This window comes from Bos taurus, chromosome 5 (assembly GCF_002263795.3).
Source record: "Bos taurus isolate L1 Dominette 01449 registration number 42190680 breed Hereford chromosome 5, ARS-UCD2.0, whole genome shotgun sequence".
In the NCBI taxonomy this organism is placed as follows: domain Eukaryota; kingdom Metazoa; phylum Chordata; class Mammalia; order Artiodactyla; family Bovidae; genus Bos; species Bos taurus.
In genome coordinates this window covers 51018251-51036280 of record NC_037332.1, presented here as the reverse complement: position 1 = coordinate 51036280, position 18030 = coordinate 51018251, and the positions used below count along the sequence as shown (strand labels likewise).

Sequence of the window (18030 nt, the reverse complement as noted above, 5' to 3'; positions counted from 1 at the left end):
TTAAAAATTTTTTTTTAGTTTTTTTTTGTTTGTTTTTTATTTTTTTAAAATTTAATTTTATTTTTAAAACTTTACAATATTGTATTAGTTTTGCCAAACATTGAAATGAATCCGCCACAGGTATACCCGTGCTCCCCATCCTGAACCCTCCTCCCTCCTCCCTCCTCCTTCCCCATACCCTCCCTCTGGGTCGTCCCAGTGCACCAGCCCCAAGCATCCAGTATCGTGCATCGAACCTGGACTGGCGACTCGTTTCATACATGATATTATACATGTTTCAATGCCATTGTCCCAAATCTCCCCACCCTGTCCCTCTCCCACAGAGTCCATAAGACTGATCTATACATCAGTGTCTCTATTTCTGTCTCGTAATAACAGGGTTATTGTTACCATCTTTCTAAATTCCATATATACACGTTAGTATATTGTATTTTTAGTTTTTTTATTGAAATATAGTTGGTTTAGAATCTTATGTTTGTTTCAGGTACACAGAAAAGTGATTCAGTTTTACATAAATATGTTTTTTTGTTCCTATTAATTTTTAAAGAAGAATTTCCATCCATTTGTGCATTTGGCAAAACAGGAAATGTTAGCTTTATAATATTTTTAATTGCACCTTGCATATTAGCAAATTAAATACTTAAAGCCTCATTTTTTTTAATTGGAGGATAATTGCTTTACAATGTGGTATTGGTTTCTGCCATACAACAAAGGGAATCAGCCATATATAGATATATTTCCCCTCTTCTTGAGTCTCTCTCCCATCCCACCCCTATAAGCCTCATTTTTTTATCCCTTTGATTTCTGCCTTTGCACTTCTGTTTCCCCATTTTCCTGGTGGTAAAAACCAGTAGCTGCTAAACTACCACATATAATTCAAATATAATTAAATGAGAACTTTATAAACAATATCAATAATAGTGAAATTTGTTTGTAGACTCACCAAACAAAAACCACCTCCCATTTGTAAATTCTACATTTGTTCAAGTATGCAGTTTCATTTTTTAATTTTTCATTTTTATCGTCTTTTTAAAACATTCTTGCAAAGTCAGAAGCTTATTAGTGAGTATCCCGTCTTTGCTAAAAGGCTCTCCTCTTTTTTGTTGCTTAATCTGTTCCATTTTAATAAAACTCTTATTTATAATCCTTTCACTGCTTTTGTGAATTTTTGAAATTAGTAAGTTTGACAGTAGACAGTATGGTAAACTTTAACTGAATTTAACCGTGTTTTAAGTTTAATAAAAAGACCTCAAAATGTCTTCTTAAAAAATTAATAATGTATGTTCCTAATAAAAATAATTGAAAGCCCTATTCCCTCCTGTGTCTTTTGTTTCAACTCCTTTCCCTAGCTTTATCAGATCACAAACAAGCTTAAGAGTCCTTTACTATTTTAAAACTGATATTTTCTCTGACTCCTGTTTCCTTTTCCTAACTTCATTATTAATCTTGCTGCCTAAATCTCAGTATTAATAATTTTTTCTTTTTCACGTCCACTGCATTCCCTTACCCCTTGTAATTTGATATCCAGATTATTCTACTTCAGAGTATCTTAAACATTAGCATGTAACAGCATCTCCTAGAGGACTTGTTAAAGCACAAATTGCTGAGCCACTGTACCCAGCCCCCTAGAGGTTCTGATTTCTTTCCTGTGGCATGGAGGCTGAGAATTTGCATATCTATGAAGCTTTTGGGTGATGCTGATGGGGCTGGTTCTGAGACCATGTTTTTAGAACCACAGAACTTGTTCGTTGGCTCTACAGGTAGTCTTCTAATTGCCAGATCTCTTGCCCTGTGCTCAGTTTTTCATACTGCTCATTTTTTCATAACATTTAATAGTGTTGATTATTTTCTCCTTGAAATTTCTTTTGGCTTCTGTTTCACAGTGTGCATCTGCTTCTTTATTCAATTTTGTTTTATTTTCTTGGCCCCTATGCCTTCCCCTGAATCTACATTTTAAATAAACATCCCCCAAATTCCAGCTGCTTCCTACTTGATTTTTTTCAAGCATCCTCATCCAGACATGAAATTTCAGTAGTTACCTCTATCTAGATGTCACTCATACTTAAATTTTTTTTTTTTATACTTACATTTTTTGCTGGACCCTTCTCTTTAGCTGCATTCCCTTCTTGTACATTATACCTTATGTGCTCCATTGGCACTCAGTTCAACAGGTCTTAAGTGATAGTCTGTTCGGTTTACTTTAAATTTTTATATTCCATGGCCTTAAGGATAAACTTAAGAATATAAGGATACCTCTGTTGGTCAGTTTCCTCTAAAATACAGGGATTGATCAGAATGTCAGGTATAATTCTTTGTAACAATGCTTAATTTCCTATGCTGCTATTTATGCTATGTTGTCAGTATTTTTATATGCATTATCACAAATATTCAGGTTCTCTTTCATCTGCTGGACCGAGTTAGAGAGTCTTCTACCACTGCAGACAAAGAAAAGATTGAGTCTGGAGGTGGCAATATTCTCATTCATCATTCAAGGGACACAGCAGAGAAGCAGTGGGCTGAGACATGGGTTTTAACATTGGCCGGAGTTGCAAGAATCTTCAACACCAGAAGATATTTACTTCAACCTTTAGGTAGATGTACATTTTTTTTTTCTGAGTATACAAGTAATTAATGTTAAAGGAAATTTGGAAAATACAGATTCTTCACAGATTATATACATTGTTATTTTCTAAGAATAATCCATTTAATTGCCAGTCTTTGTTGTTATGTGTGGTATGTGTATGAGCATAAACGTTTTCATTCATTTCCTTGAAAAATTATGTGTACCTACTGTGGGCATGTCTTGGGGATACAGTGATGAGCCAGATACCTACTGTCCTTGATATATCCTGGGTATGAAGGAGGAACTATAATTACATAAATAAATAGAAGATTGCTGCAATGATCAGTGCTACAAAGGAGCTTATAATAGATTGTGAGCTTATAGTAGATACTTGACCAGGCCAGTGATGTATATATAGGCTTCCCTGAGAAAGCAATGTTTTATCTGAATAGTAGTTCATCAGGCAAGGGTAGGATGAACTGGGGAGAGCCTTACAGGCAGAGAGTATGTATAAAAGAGATGAAAGAAGATTGAGGAGATGGAGATGCTGTGGCCCCTGGCACGTTTGAAGGTCTAGAATGAAGAGAACACGGAAAAGAGTGATTCTCAGTGAGGTTGTAGAGGTAGAGGCCAGATGTTGCAGCACATTGTAGGTTACGTTCAGAAGACTTCAGTCTAAGAGCACTGAAAACCACTGAAAGATTTTAATCCATGATGTGATGTGTTCATATATGGAGTTCAGAAAGATCCCTTCAGATGGTATGTATGGAATGGAATGGTCATAAAGAAGAATGGTAGGATACTATTAGATTGGTTAGGAAACTTGGTGGTGTATAAATATAAATAGATCAGTGCTTCTCAACCAGGGCCAATTTTGCCCAACCTCCTCCTTCCCCCCACAGGATATTTAACAACGTCTGAGACATTTTGGTTGTTATAACTAGGCAGGGGCATGCACATTGGCTTCTGGGGAAGTAAAAGCCAGGGATGCTGCTACATATCTTACAATGCATAGGACAGCCCGTACAACAAAGAATTATCCAACCCAAAATGTCAGTAGGATTGAGACTGAGAAACTAGTGTAGATTATAATACCTTCAATTCTAGTGGTAGGCATGGGAGTGGTTGAGAAAAGTGAACAAATACTTTTGCACATAACTGTGAGCAAGCTGTACATATTAATTTTTCAACTTCTTATTTTATGTTTGGCTTTTTTCTTCTCATTATGTTAAAAGCATAAGCATATTTATGATTTTCATTGGCATTTTTGTGTGGTGTTTATTATGTGCATTTTAAGGCTCATACATATCACATACCTATATATTTGATGATCTATATATTTGATGTCTATATATACACGTTTTAAATTCTAGTTTTTTGTTTTCATATAAAATTTACATACAATGAAATGTGCTAATCTTAACTGTGTGTTTGCTAAGTTTTGACAAATAATAATCATTTTTAATACCTCTGTGGTACTTTATCTTAAAAGCTAAGATGTAATAGATACAGATTTAGATTTTTAAAAATGAAGACATGATGCAGTTCATGTAGTTTCAATGATTTTTTTTATGATTTAACACTAGGAAATGGTTTTTATTATTATTTTAGAATAAGATTATGGTATCAAGATGATGCTGGCCTCATAGAATGAGTTCAGAAGTGTTCCTTCCTCTACAATTTTTTTGAGTAGTTTGAGAAAGATACGCATTAACTCTTCTCTAAATGTTTGGTAGAATTCACTTGTTTAGCCATCTAGTCCTGGACTTTTCTTTGTTGGGAGTTTTAAAATTGCTGAATCAATTTCACTACTGATAATGGTTCGTATTGTCTGTTTCTTCATGGTTCAGATTTTCTCCATTTCTTCTAGGTTGTCTGTTTTATTGGTGTATAGTTGTTCATAGTAGTCTCTTATGATCCTATGTATTTCTGTGGTATCAGTTGTAATATCTCCTTTTTCATTTCTGATTTTATTGATCTGGGTCCTCAACCTTTTTGTTTTGATGAGGCTGGCTAAAGGTTATCAGTGTTTTCAAAGAACCGGCTTTTAGTTTCATTGACCTTTTCTGTTTTTTTTTTAAGTCTCTATTTCATTTATTTCTGCTCTGATCTTTATATTTCTTTCCTTCTCCTAACTTTGGATTTTGTTCTTTTTCCTCTGGTTCCTTTAGGTGTAAGGTTAGGTTGTTTATTTGAGGTTTTTATTGTTTCCTGAGGGAAGCTTGTATTGCTATAAGCTTTATTATTAGAACTGCTTTTGCTGGTGCCCCATAGGTTTGAGGGGCTGGCCTGGTGGCTCAGCTGGTAAAGAATCTGCCTGCAGTGCAGGAGACCTGGGTTCAATCCCTGGATTGGGAAGATGCCCTGGAGAAGGGAAAGGCTACACACTCCAGTATTCTGGCCTGGAGAATTCCATGGACTGTATAGTCCTTGGGGTCACAAAGAGATGACTGAGCGACTTTCACTTTCATAGGTTTGGGATCATTGTGTTTTCATTTTTATTTGTCTCTAGGTATTTTTTGATTTCCTCTTTGATTTCTGTTGTAACCCATTGGCTCTTCAGTAGCATACTGTTTAGCCTCCACATGTTTGTGTTTTGTAGTTTTTTTTTTTCTTGCAGTTGAAAATTTTGCCACTTGTAGCCCCATGGGTGGACTTGCAGGGCATTATGCTAAGTGAAATAAGTCAAACAGAGAAAGACAAATACTGTGTGATATCACTTCTGTGTGGAATCTAAAAAATGCAGTGAACTAGTGAGAATAACAAAAAAGAATCAAGACTCCCAGAGACAGAAAACAAACTGACTGTTACCAGTGGGGAGAGGGAGGAAGCAGGGCAACGTAGGGATAAAGGGACTGGGATGTGTGAACTATTAGATGTAAGATAGGCTAGAATGATGTATTTTACAACATGGAGAATATAGGCTGTATTTTATAATAATTGTAAATAGAATATAACCTTTGAAAATTGTATAAAAAATTAAGAATTTTTAAAAAGTAATGTTTTAACATAATGAAGTACAATATGTAATTATACTTAGTCTTTTAGAAAGAGGACTTCTTCCTAGACATGGAGTATATTAATAGAAGAACTGCAGATATTTTTCCTTCTTATAGCATGGAATATTTTAGACCTGAGACTAGGTCACCATTCTGGTAGGTGAATGTAATGTTTAATCTGATTTTTGAACTTGGATGGCAACAAGCAGAAGTATTTTGTTTTGCTGTTTTGATAGTTTTTAAACAAAATTTGTTAAAACTGTTTGAACAGTTACTAAAAAGCCTGTTTTTTGGTTGTATATAAATTATACTTCAGTTTTAATTAAAAGAGTATGGAGAGGAAGAAACATATAACTGAACAAGTGTTAATAGTCTATCCTGTAAAGCAGTGCAGTGCTTACTGTTTTATACCAGACTTAGTTCCAGCTTTCCAATTCATTGAATGCTTCCTCAGTTATATGGGTTTATCCCTTCTTGAAAAAACCTAGTCTTTGATAGCTTTTGTGAAGTGAGTCTTTAAAACACAGTTATCTCTATATTTCATAGCCTACTTATGTTATTCTTTGCAAAATGTCAATTCCTCTGATCCTGCCTGCCAATGCAGGAGACACAGCTTTGATCCCTGAGTCAGGAAGATCCCATGGAGAAGGAAATGGCAATCTACTCCAGTATTTTTGCCTAGGAAATCCCTTGAACAGAGGAGCCTGGTGGGCTACAGTCCATGGGGTTGCAAAAGAGTTGGCCATGGCTTAATGACTGAACAACAACAGTAATAGAAACAAACCACACCTGGTTTCATTGTAGAGAGTTTCATTATAAATGTGCTCAGTTGGTCACAGGAATAGATCAAGAGATTGAAATGATTAGTGGAAACAGCAACCACCATTCAGCCCATGCTGTGCTGACAGTAGATCAGTTGACTTGATTTTACATGAGAGAAATAAGTTTAGCCTCATGGTAAAAGGACAGTCTTATTTATGGTGCATGTTCTGGCAACTTACTGATATGGGGGGAAAATGTTTACCAGAATTCCGCAGCTATAAAATTATTTAAATCTGAAAACCCAAGTGTAAAGTTAAGATTTTTATGGAGTATGACTTAGTTTATTTTAAACATTTAGGTAAAAAATGTGTATCATACTGTCATAACTTTTCCTATATGCTTAAGAATGGGACCATCTTAATAAAGGTAGATGGTTAGATTGAAGATGTTACTGAAAATTTTTTGTTTTCACTCTTTTAAGTTTTTATTCTGTTCTCCTTCGGCAGAGATATTAGGATAGAAGGGTGTATACATACATTTATGGAGTTTAAAGTTCAAAACCTTGTTTGATATACTCATTATCCTTTTCTTAGTGCCATTTATTCCTGTATCTGACAAAATTTTTTTACTGGATTTTTGGGTTGTAATGGTTTTAACTCACATTGTTAGTGCCTAAGCATATCTTTTTCTACTTCTGTAGGAATTTAAGCAGAAACATAAAGCAGATAAACTTTCAAGTGTCTAATAGAGACAATTTGATCACTTTTATGGTAATAATTTTTTTTTCCTCTTCTTCATATAGGAGATTTTTCAAGAGCATGGGATGTTCTTCTTGACCATATACAATCAGCAGCACTCAGCAAAAACAATGAAGTATCTCTGGCTGCACTGAAAAGCTTCCAGGAAATTTTACAGATTGTGTCCCCTGTCAGAGACTCAGATAAGCCTGAGACACCACCTGCAGTTAATGTCCCGGCGCCTGTCCTTTTAGGGCCTATATCGGGCCCTAGCCTGAACAGGCCATTTGTAAGAACAGATTCCATTGGAGAAAGACTTGGAAGATATAGCAGCTCTGAGCCACCTGTAGTTACTGATGAGCTTGAAGATTTGAATCTCTGGTGGGCTGCATGGAACACCTGGTACAGAATTGGATCTGAAAGCACCAAGCCTCCTATTACATTGGATAAACTAACTTTCATTCCCAGCCAGCCTTTTCTTACAGCTTTAATTCAGATATTTCCAGCTCTCTACCAACACATAAAAACTGGTTTCAACATGGATGACTTGCAGAAGTTGGGAGTCATATTGCACCGTGCTGTTTCAGTCCCAATAAGTTCAGATGCCTCCCCTTTCATTCTTCCATCTTACACTGAAGCAGTTTTGACAAGTTTACAGGAAGCTGTACTTACAGCTCTAGATGTTCTCCAAAAGGTAATCGAATTTTAGTGGCTGTCTAAGCAATAATGCATATGGTTCTCTTGAATTTTTTTACTTTGCTAAATAATTTTTGGGATAAATTCTGGATCATCAAGATTGTTATGTATGTATACTTTGGGATGCATTCAAGATTGTAAAGATCCAGTTAATTTTAACATTTGTATTTTTCTAATATATTTTAAAAGGTAATTCAGGTTTATTTTGAGAGTCTTCAGGAAACTGCCTGCATGCTCTTATTTCTCTTCACCAGCATTTTTGATTTGTTCATTCAACTCTTCACAAGAATATGTACTTTTGGAGTGATAACTTTAGTAAAGTATTTCTGTAATTAGAAAATTAATTAGCAATGGGATTATATATTTTTTATCTGTATTTTAATTTTAGCTCTTGAATTGTTAGAAACCCATTAAAAAATAAGAATAAATTTGTAAAGTGTTTACCTCACAGAAATTTTAAAAGATATATTTTAACCCATATGTGTTTTGTTACTCCAAAAAAAAAAATTAAAACAGATCTAAAAATTGTTAAGCAAATTCCAGTTGGCAAACAAGACTAGATCAAAATCAAAGAATTCTTTAAATTGTCAAGGTAATTGTTAGCACAATTAACAACCACCAAAATGTTGAACAAAACAAGTATGAACTAAAGAGTCTGCGATCCCAGCAAAGTAGTTATGACATTCTGACAAAATTAGAATGGAAGTGGATTCTGATTACAAATGTGTTATCAGTAGCCATTTGGGTACTACAGATCATGCTTTCTAATTAAACAATTGCATTATATCCAACTGGATTGATGAAAACTTTCACAGTAATAATAGTGGTTTCTACTACAACATAGTACACCTTGATTATCTCTGGAGGAGGTCTAGCTGAGCAGTAATTCCTTGACCACCTTACCCCTAGTTACTCTGTGCAGAGAAATTGTATAGAAACTTAAAATGTAAGAAAATCTGGCATTTTAATAATTTTATTACAGGGAGGATCAGTTTTTCATAATTGAAATTAAAAGAGCTGCTTTTGTTTTCAGTGGCAGAAGAAAAGTAGCCTGTCAGTGATAATTTTTTTCTCCCTGACTGTGAGCATAGGTTGTTTATAGACTACTGTGGAGGGAATGGAAAAGTTAGAAAAGGAGAGCATAGACCTTGTGGGATGCCCATAATCTAGAACTCTTACTCAGGTGTTTAATTCAGGTTTTATACGTATGTAGAGGATAGTAAACAAAGAAGAAACAGCAAACCCCCAAACTTTTTTTCTAGGGAAAAAAGCATATAATTTTACTTAGAACAAAACCTCTGCTTTAGCAATAAGAGAGCAAATAGAATCGTTCATCCCAAGCAGGCATTTGTTTTGAGCTTTGAGCTTTTTTAATGGCTTCGAAAAAGCACTTACCTTCAGTTGGAAAGTTAGGAAGTTTTATTGTTGGAAACTTTGGAACTTTTACTTATATCAGTTGATGTCATTTTGCATTACTGATTTTCACTCTAGCCATTGTTTATTACTTACGGGATTATTTAAATTATATTTCATAATACTTGAATGTGATTCAAACATATGGGGTCTTTAATATTTCCTAACAGAAGACTTAACATATTTCATTATTAGTAAGAGTGTTTTTATATTTTCCCCCACAGGTGTCAGAAAATTTTTTCACAAGCAAAATATACTTGCTTTGGAAGTTTATTCTTAAACTAATAAGCTATTCTGCAAAACACCTTACTGATTAAAAACTGTTTTCCTTCTTAAAGGAAAAACTCATTTCTAATTTCATATTTACCCTTATATTGTTTAGAGTTTCAGGGTCATGTGCTTTTCCTCTTGGTTTTCATATCACTAGTTCCCAACCAAAATGACTTAGTCCTATAGGCTAATTTTTTTTTTCCCCAAGATATTTTTACATACCTAGGGGACATGAGAATTTGATAATCTGTTTTCCTAAGTTTTGAGATCAGGAGACTGCATCTATCTTACTTATTGCTAACCTTTGTGAAGGCTGATAACTGGTAGCATGTGTACCTCCATGGTCAAGGCTACTGGAGTGGTACTTCAGGAGACACTGTCACATTGTGTGTGAATGGGGCTTCTACTTAATGGGGGCAGTTTTCTGAATCTCTCTGTACTTTGGCTTCCTCATCCATAAAAGGGAAATAATAACTCTGTAACTTTTTTTCTTAGTAAGTGGGATAGTATTTGTAAGGCATTTAGTGCCTGGCACAGTTAAACATTCAGTAAACATTAGCTGTTACTATTTTCATTATCATATTGTCTTGCAAAGGCCTTAGTACATGCTAAGTACAGAATGAATTATTTTAAATGACTTAATAAGAGAAACTTTGAATCATGTCAGATGTTAGATGTCCAGTTTCTTTTTTTGTTTTCACTTACACAATTTTCAAGGATTAATAGGAAATATTGTCCAGATAGATTGGGGCTTCCCAGGTAAAGTGGTAAAGAACCCGTCTGCTAATGCAGGAAACTTAAGAGATGAAAGTTCTATTCCTGGGTCTGGAAGATCCCCTGGAGGAGGTCATGGCAATCCATTCCAGTATTCTTGCCTGGAGAATCCCACGGACAGAGGAGCCTTTCGGCTCCATAGGGTCCATATGGTCCATAGGGTCACAAAGAGTTGGCCATGACTATAGTGATTTCACAAGCATGCTTATTGATTCTTAGCTTTTGGACTGAAATCTGCCACCAGATTTACACTATAGGCTTTTCTGATTCAGAATATTGAAGAAAGCCAATACTAATAACTTTTTCTTAGATGAAGTTTGTTGTTAAATTGACTCCATATTATGTATTTTAAGATCTCAGGATTCAGCTGTAACACTGTTAGTAAGTTTTGTTTTGTTTGTTTATAAAGCACCACAAAAAATCAAAACATATAGTCCAGATCATTATTTGGTGCTATTTCCAGAAAAATTTTGATACTTAGTTTTCTAAGGTCTTCACACAGAATTTTGCTCTTCCTCTCTCCCGCCCCTCCTTTCCCTTCCTTCCTGCCTGCCTTCCTTTCTTTATTTGTCATTGAAAATAAAAGAATTCATTTAGGGTAATTATCTCTTTTCCACAGTAATTGCTACATATTTAATTCTAAGAGTTAAGACTCAGCAAGAAGTTAATAAAGAAGATTGTGAAATTAGTTAGTAGAGAGAATTTTTTTTAGGCTGTATACTTTTTAAGTTCTCCATTCACTTTTTCTGAGAAAAGTGACCAAACAGAGGAAGATGGTATTACATATCCTCATTCTGCTTTCCACATTGTAATTACAGGATGATCTAATGGTATGTATGGGCAGCACTTTGCTTATCTACTTTGTATCTCAAGATCACTTTGTTAAAGCTAAATGGCTACCCGTTCTCTGAGGGAGAATAAAACTACTCTGTTATCTGACGGGTTAAAAAAGCCATGATTGTATGAAAATATACATGTTGTACACATAGTTTTAAAGAAAGTCCTTAAAATTTTGAGATGCTTTGAATTTTGATTTTGTATTTTGAAGGTGCCTCAAGTGTAGAATGATTATGCTTTTTGTTTTGGAAAGCAAAAATATATTTTAGATACTCCATAAATTATATCATTAAATATTTTTCCTACAGAGAAAGATAAATGCTCAGACAGGAAAATATGAAAGGATGGGAGGAGAAAACACATTTGTTGCTAGACAAAATAAAAACATGAGATTTAAGTTCTTTCAACATATTTGATGTAATTAAAATTTGTAGTGTCTGAATATACATTTTGTTTTATGAAATTGTAGCATTAAGTTTAATTTTTATTAAAATTTTTTCTTGTTTTATATCAAGTCTATGTATTGATACATTAGATGCTAAATATACACTGCCCTGTTAAAAATTAATACATACATTTCTTTTAGAAACAGATTTTCATTCATGACTTATTTTCCCAACTGTAATGAACGTGCTTACTTGTTAAAGTCTCTGGTCCATGCATGGTGCAGGCATAAGCTGTCATTTTCATGAACTAATGTCATCAGTTAAGCACTTAAGTAGAAGTCAATCTCATCTTGGTCAGTGAAGCATTCTAAATTGTCTAAAGTGTGTGTTACTGAACAAATGATCAGATTGTGGAACCTCAGAATGGCCCATGACTTTTCTTTAAGTGCTTGCCCTTTGTTTAGTCTGCTAAGTAATAAGCCACACTTTTAATTAAAAAGTATTTTTTAGCTGATTAAAGTATTTAGCCTATACTTTATTCAATATTAGTTTAAAATAGTTTAAATGTCCTTCAGGGCTTCAAAAAGTATATAATGCTTAACATAAAATAAGACAGTCTTTAAGATTCTTTGATTAAACAAAAGCATAAGTGGTAAAGAACTTAATGGAGTTCAGATTATACATTCTATTGTTCATATATTGTTTTATAGGCCATCTGTGTAGGACCAGAAAACATGCAGATAATGTATCCTGCTATATTTGACCAGTTACTGGCATTTGTAGAATTTTCATGTAAACCTCCACAGTATGGACAGCTGGAAACAAAACACATTGCAAATGCAAAATATAATCAGGTAATTTGCTATAAATTATATTTACTCTGTAAAATTTCATGTCTTATAAATGTAGTCAGTTCCACTTAAGATGGACTTTATCTCCAAACTTTTTCTTTCACAAATGAACTTTCATATTTCTATTAACAGTTTAAACTGGAAAGAAACATTATTTGGAAAACCTGTGCCCCTTCTTTTTTTTTAATTGTTTATTGCTTTCTTTTCCCAAGTGGTTCTCCAGAAAGCTTGGCCTTTCCTGATACTCTGTAGTACATCTTTCTTCAGAGTTCCTTTCTTGGTGTCCTCATCATACTATAAAATGGCTTCTAAATTCCTATGCCTAGTCCTACTCTTATCTAAAATAGATACCTGCAATAGAAAATGAAGAAATGAGAAGTTGTCTACTACTGGTGTGAAATTTAGTTGGATTTTACATAAAATATTTTTTAGCCATAGTTGGCAAATTTTAACTTTGTTTTGGCTTAGGGGAAAAATAAATTTCTGAATGCATGCACGTGCTGATTTTCTTCACTCAACATAAAAATTATAATTTTACATGGTCCGAAAAGTAGTTTAATGTGTATTAACTTTTCTCATTCTATTTGTCTTGCAACACAATGGAATCACAATAGATCCAACTATTTGCACCGGTGAGTTAAATTTCCTAAAATTGTCCTAACCTATTGGCAACAAATAAAGTACAACTTTCCCAGTTTTTGATAGAATGCTCTATGTACTTTTTCTGATAGTTTTAATTTTTGCCTGGCTGAAAATTATTCTTTCATGAAATTATATCTCTTTGAAAACTTTGCATGTAATAAAACAATCTGACCTAAAACCAAGGCCTGAACTTTAAGACAAAGAAGCTTTCACTTTGAAAACAATATGATTTCATTTAATCTCATTTTTATTTTAACTCCATGTGAAAATATTACTTTCTAGGCGGAATGGGTTGCCTTGAATTATGTACCATTTGCTGAAAGGTCTTTAGACGTAGTTGTGGATTTATATCAAAAAACAGCCTGTCACAAAGCAGTGGTGAATGAGAAAGTACTCCAGAATATTATTAAGGTATCTTTTAAAAAAATTTTTATACTTTCATTTAATGATGATAACATTATTGAAATTTATCTTTAGGTAATTGTATATTGTCATATATTAAAATAAATGGAAAAATATAATCTGTTATTATTTATAGTGATTTTGCTCCAACATTCATGAATATTATTTAGGAAGATGTTTCTCTGAAATAAGAAGGTTTTTTTAATAAAACATATTTTAAAATATGCATTCAATTTTATGATTTTTCATCTTTGGCACAAGACAATAAGCATCTTGTTTCTTAGGACAGTATTTCTCATACTTTGATAAGCATTCAAGGAGAAATTCACAATTCATCCTATCGATTTAACTGATCATGCATACTTTTTTTGAAAGCCAGTTCCTCAGTGCATGGACAACCATTATTAAAATTCATCTGCTGTTGTGTGTGTCCTATTCCTCCAAAGTTTATTTCCTTCCCCCCCCCCCTGTTTTGAAGGACAAACCTAAACCTTGCTCTTACTCTAATATGTAGATGCTTTTATTTACTGGATAATTACAGTCTGATCTGAACTCTCTTCCCTCAAGGAAGAAGCCCTTTCTCTGTTCCATGGTTCATCCTTCTCTTTGTGTTCGTCCGTTTCTTTTCCCACCGTTCTTTGCTGGCAATTCTTTCAGCCTCTTATACTTTATCCTGGGAATATGTCCCAGGTGGCACTAGTGGTTAAGAACCCATCTGCCAATGCAGGAGACATAAGAGATGTGGGTTTGGTCCCTGGGTCAGGAAGATCCCCTGGAGGAGGGCACAGTAACCCACTCCAGTATTTTTGCCTGGAGCATCCCATGAACAGAAGAGCCTGGCGGGCTATAGTCCATTGGGTCCCATAGAGTCAGATATGACTGAAGTGACTTAGCACGCATGCATGCTGAACACTTCCCTCAAGGAAGAAGACCTTTCTCTGTTCCAAGGCTCATCCTTCTCTTTGTGTTCATCCTTTGCTGTTCCCACCTTTCTTTGCTGTTAATTCTTTCAGCCTGTTATATTTATCCTGGGAAGAAGATTAAGCCTTTTATGGAAAATCTTTCTCTCATTTGACTTCTTACTCAAAATTGTTCTCTTTCAACTTTCCTTTACTTCTAAGCTCCTTTAAACAACTTGTAGCCTTCACCTAACCACCACTCACTCTAACCTGTTGTACCCAGGCTCACTTCCATATTCTGCTAAAAAAACTACTTACTTGAAGTTACAGAAGACAAAAGTCTTTAAATTCTAAGCCCTTTCTAATTCTTTATTTTCCTTGTTAATATGGTACTGCTCTGGCCTTTTTTTAAAAAAAATAACTATTTATTTTTGGCTGTGCTGGGTCTTTGTTGCTGCATGGGCTTTTCTCTAATTGGGGTGAGCTGGGGCTACTCTTTGTTGCAGCGTGCAGGCTTCTCATTGCAGTGGCTTCTCTTGTTGTGGAGCGCAGGCGCGGTAGTTGTGGCACAAGAGCTTAGTTGCTCAAGTGCCTGTTGGATCTTCCCTGACCAGGAATTGAACCCATGTACCCTGCCTTGGCAGGCGGATTGTTTACCACTGAGCCGCCAGCAAAGCCCCTGGCCTTCTTAAAATTGTTTCTTCCCTTGATTTTCTGTCATAGTTCTTTCTGCCCCTCACCACTCATCCCCTCAAAACTGTCTTGTATCTCCTGATTTGTTGAGAATAAATTTTAAGCACTTCTGTCGCGGGTACTAAGAAATAGTAGAGATTAAAAATGAATAAGATAGTTCATACATTTAATAATTCAATAAAGGATCTATAAAAAGAAAAATAATAATGCAATATATTAAGTACTAAGTGAAGACCTCCAAGTAGAGGCAGCTTTGTGTTCAGAGAAAGCTGGATTAGCATAGTGCACTGCTGTGTACTTGCTGCTCTGTGATTTTGGAGCAAATGAAACTGAGAGTGTTTCTCATCTGTAAAAGAAGGATAATACAATGCAAATTTCATGTCTTAACCATTAAGAGATTCAAGTGAGATATGGCATTTAACAATACTTGCCAAGTAGTCAGTATTGAATAAAAGTTAAGTTCTCCCTTCCCTCTGTTGACAAGGAAATAACTAAACTGCCTATGGGATTCTGGCAAGGGTTAAATAAAGTAACATTTGGAGAAGGAATACCCAGCAACAAGGGAGAAGGAGATCTAGATCAATTAAACAACATAAAGATCATGGTATATTTTTAAAGCATTGTTGAGAAATCCCACTTAGGGAGCTAACAGGGCCTGGAATAGGTCTGAAAAAGTGGCTTTGGGTTTTACAAGCCATCATAAGGAATCAGACATTCTTTAACCACTGAAGCGTTGAACTTGGAGGAGTGATATGAATCAGTTTGTATTTTTAATGGAATTAAATAATCTCTTTTCTGTGTTTCTGAACAGTTGGTTGATGCCGCTTACTACATGTATTGTGTTAATTGGACAACGCTCTTCCTTCCTTGGAAACTGAGCTTTGTGACAGCAAGAACTGAATTTTCTAGTTTCACATACATTTATTGAGTATATAGAATATGCCAGTCTCTATATTCATTAAATATTTTTTAAAAATAAATGTATAAGTCAAATGTATCTGTTGTACTTAACATTCCCCTGATCCTGGTAAACTATTAATCTAGTAGTAAACTATCTAACCTTAAGTTATAACCTGTTAATTCAGAGTGGCCCATGTATAATTTAGTATTCTTTTGTTGGCATATGACACACATTCAGTCTCTGACTAGCTTTAAGAATAAAAGAGCATGCTTAGTTGGAAAAGTCAGAGATAGAGGGAGGGCTTTGGGATTGGTGTATCCAGTGGTTCAGTACTATTTCCAGAAAGCAAATTTTTTTCTTCCTTGTTCTGATTTCCAAGGGTTGACTACATATCCTATGTTTTTCCTCATAGTTGTAGGCTAATAAAGGGATTATATGTCAGCAGAAAGTGTGTGTGTGTGTGTGTGTGTGTGTGTGTGTGTGTATCAGATTATTCTTAAGTTACTACAGTTAACCTTAAACGAACCAGCTTTAGTTCCATGCCTAGTCTTGAACCAGTGATTATGGCCAGAGAAATGGAATAGATTGATTGGCTTAATAAATTGATCATCTCCTTACCCTAATTTCCAACTGGATGTGGGGAGGGGAAAAAGATTCTGGGTAGGCTAAATTATCTTTTGTTATCATACTATTGTGTAATGGTTCACATGTTCACTATGTAAGTATTCAATAATAATTTGTGTGGAAGATGAAATCAGGTTTTAGGTTCACTCCATAACATTGAATTATGAAAATGTATCTCTTTTAATTTTTATCTTTCTCAGACTAGAATTTTTGTATAAAAATAGAGTCTGGGCACTCTCATGAACATAATCAGATGGTATATTGGAACTGTTTATTGATAGTGCTCTGGGCTAACTCACTATGATGGTTGGGTCAGTCTAGTCTTCTAGTTGTTGGATAGAACTATGACCAGGGAACTTCATTCTAAGCCACCAAATTAGTTCTTTAATGATTAACAGCAAGTTGACCAATTAGAAAGTAAGTCTCATTATTTCAGTCATTATACAGATGCTATGCTGTGACTTTGAAGATAAAGTCAATCAAATTCTTAAATTACCAGTTTTTCTCAAATATTTGCAAAAGGAAGAAAGTACATTAAAATGTTAGTGTAGAATATAAAATTCAAAAAATTTTAGAGATAAAATATAAAGCATAGTAATATTCTCTAGGCCATGTTTACCTAACCATTAGTAAAAAATTATTGATCTCTCTTGGATAGAAGAGACCCCATTCATCAAATTAGTTGCCAGGAGAACTGCGGCAGAATGCTCTAAGTTTATAACTGCATTAGAGAAGCTGCAAGATTGTAAATTTACTACTCTTAACTTTTCAGAAAACATCCTTATATTTTATGATGAGAAACTACGGTCCAAAAATGGTTATTACTTCTTCAGGGTCATTGTTTGTAAAATGGACATAGGACTTAAAAGTATATCTTTCTAGGTAGTATGGTTTGAAAACCATGTCTGAGAATTGGCCTTTCTAGAAAGTAACATCTATTTAAAATGAAAATGCTTATCTTATTTTTTATAAGAACAAAGAGAAGCTGTAATTTTTTTTAAAAAAGTAGTTAAAAGCTGAGTGTTTGTTTTAATTAGTATTTATCTTAAACTGTCTTTATTTTCCCAGACTCTTAGGGTTCCCCTCAGCTTGAAGTATTCCTGCCCTTCTGAAAGCACTTGGAAACTAGCAGTATCTTCTCTCCTCAAAGTTCTTTCTATTGGGCTACCTGTTGCCCGGCAACATGCTTCTTCGGGAAAATTTGACAGTATGTGGCCGGAACTAGCCAACACCTTTGAAGACTTTCTCTTTACTAAAAGGTCAGCTCATTCATTTTTACAATTAAGACAATCTTTCAAGAAGTGCACATTATACCTATAATTGCCTAAGAACAGTATTTCTCGTTATTCATTAGTTAACTAATTGACTATTAAGATTGCTAGATTGTATACAAAGAACGAGTTAGGCATTTATGCACTGGGTACATTATCTGTAAGCAGAGGATAATTTTGCTCTTTACCATGTTGCTGGTTGTAAGATAGGAGTCTTTTCTATAAGACCACATGATTAAATCATAATTAAGGAGCCATGGTTTTAACTTGATGAATCTAAGAAGATCTGTTAAAAAAATCTAGTGTCCAT

General features: G+C 34.5%; 1 protein-coding gene across 5 annotated transcripts in view; it reads left to right on the top strand.

Annotated features, from left to right (window-relative positions):
- Positions 1-18030, top strand: part of MON2 (MON2 homolog, regulator of endosome-to-Golgi trafficking) — a 111140-nt gene that overhangs the window by 69392 nt on the left and 23718 nt on the right. For 4 of the 5 annotated variants that reach the window (XM_002687551.7, XM_010805233.4, XM_024992490.2 and 1 more), the window contains 6 exons: positions 2393-2591; positions 7127-7755; positions 12148-12291; positions 12903-12920; positions 13213-13341; positions 17518-17708. In XM_002687551.7, coding sequence (XP_002687597.1) covers positions 2393-2591; positions 7127-7755; positions 12148-12291; positions 12903-12920; positions 13213-13341; positions 17518-17708 — 1310 coding nt within the window. The remainder of the gene's footprint in view (positions 1-2392; positions 2592-7126; positions 7756-12147; positions 12292-12902; positions 12921-13212; positions 13342-17517; positions 17709-18030) is intronic. The other variant, XM_003586085.6, reaches the window with a different exon arrangement.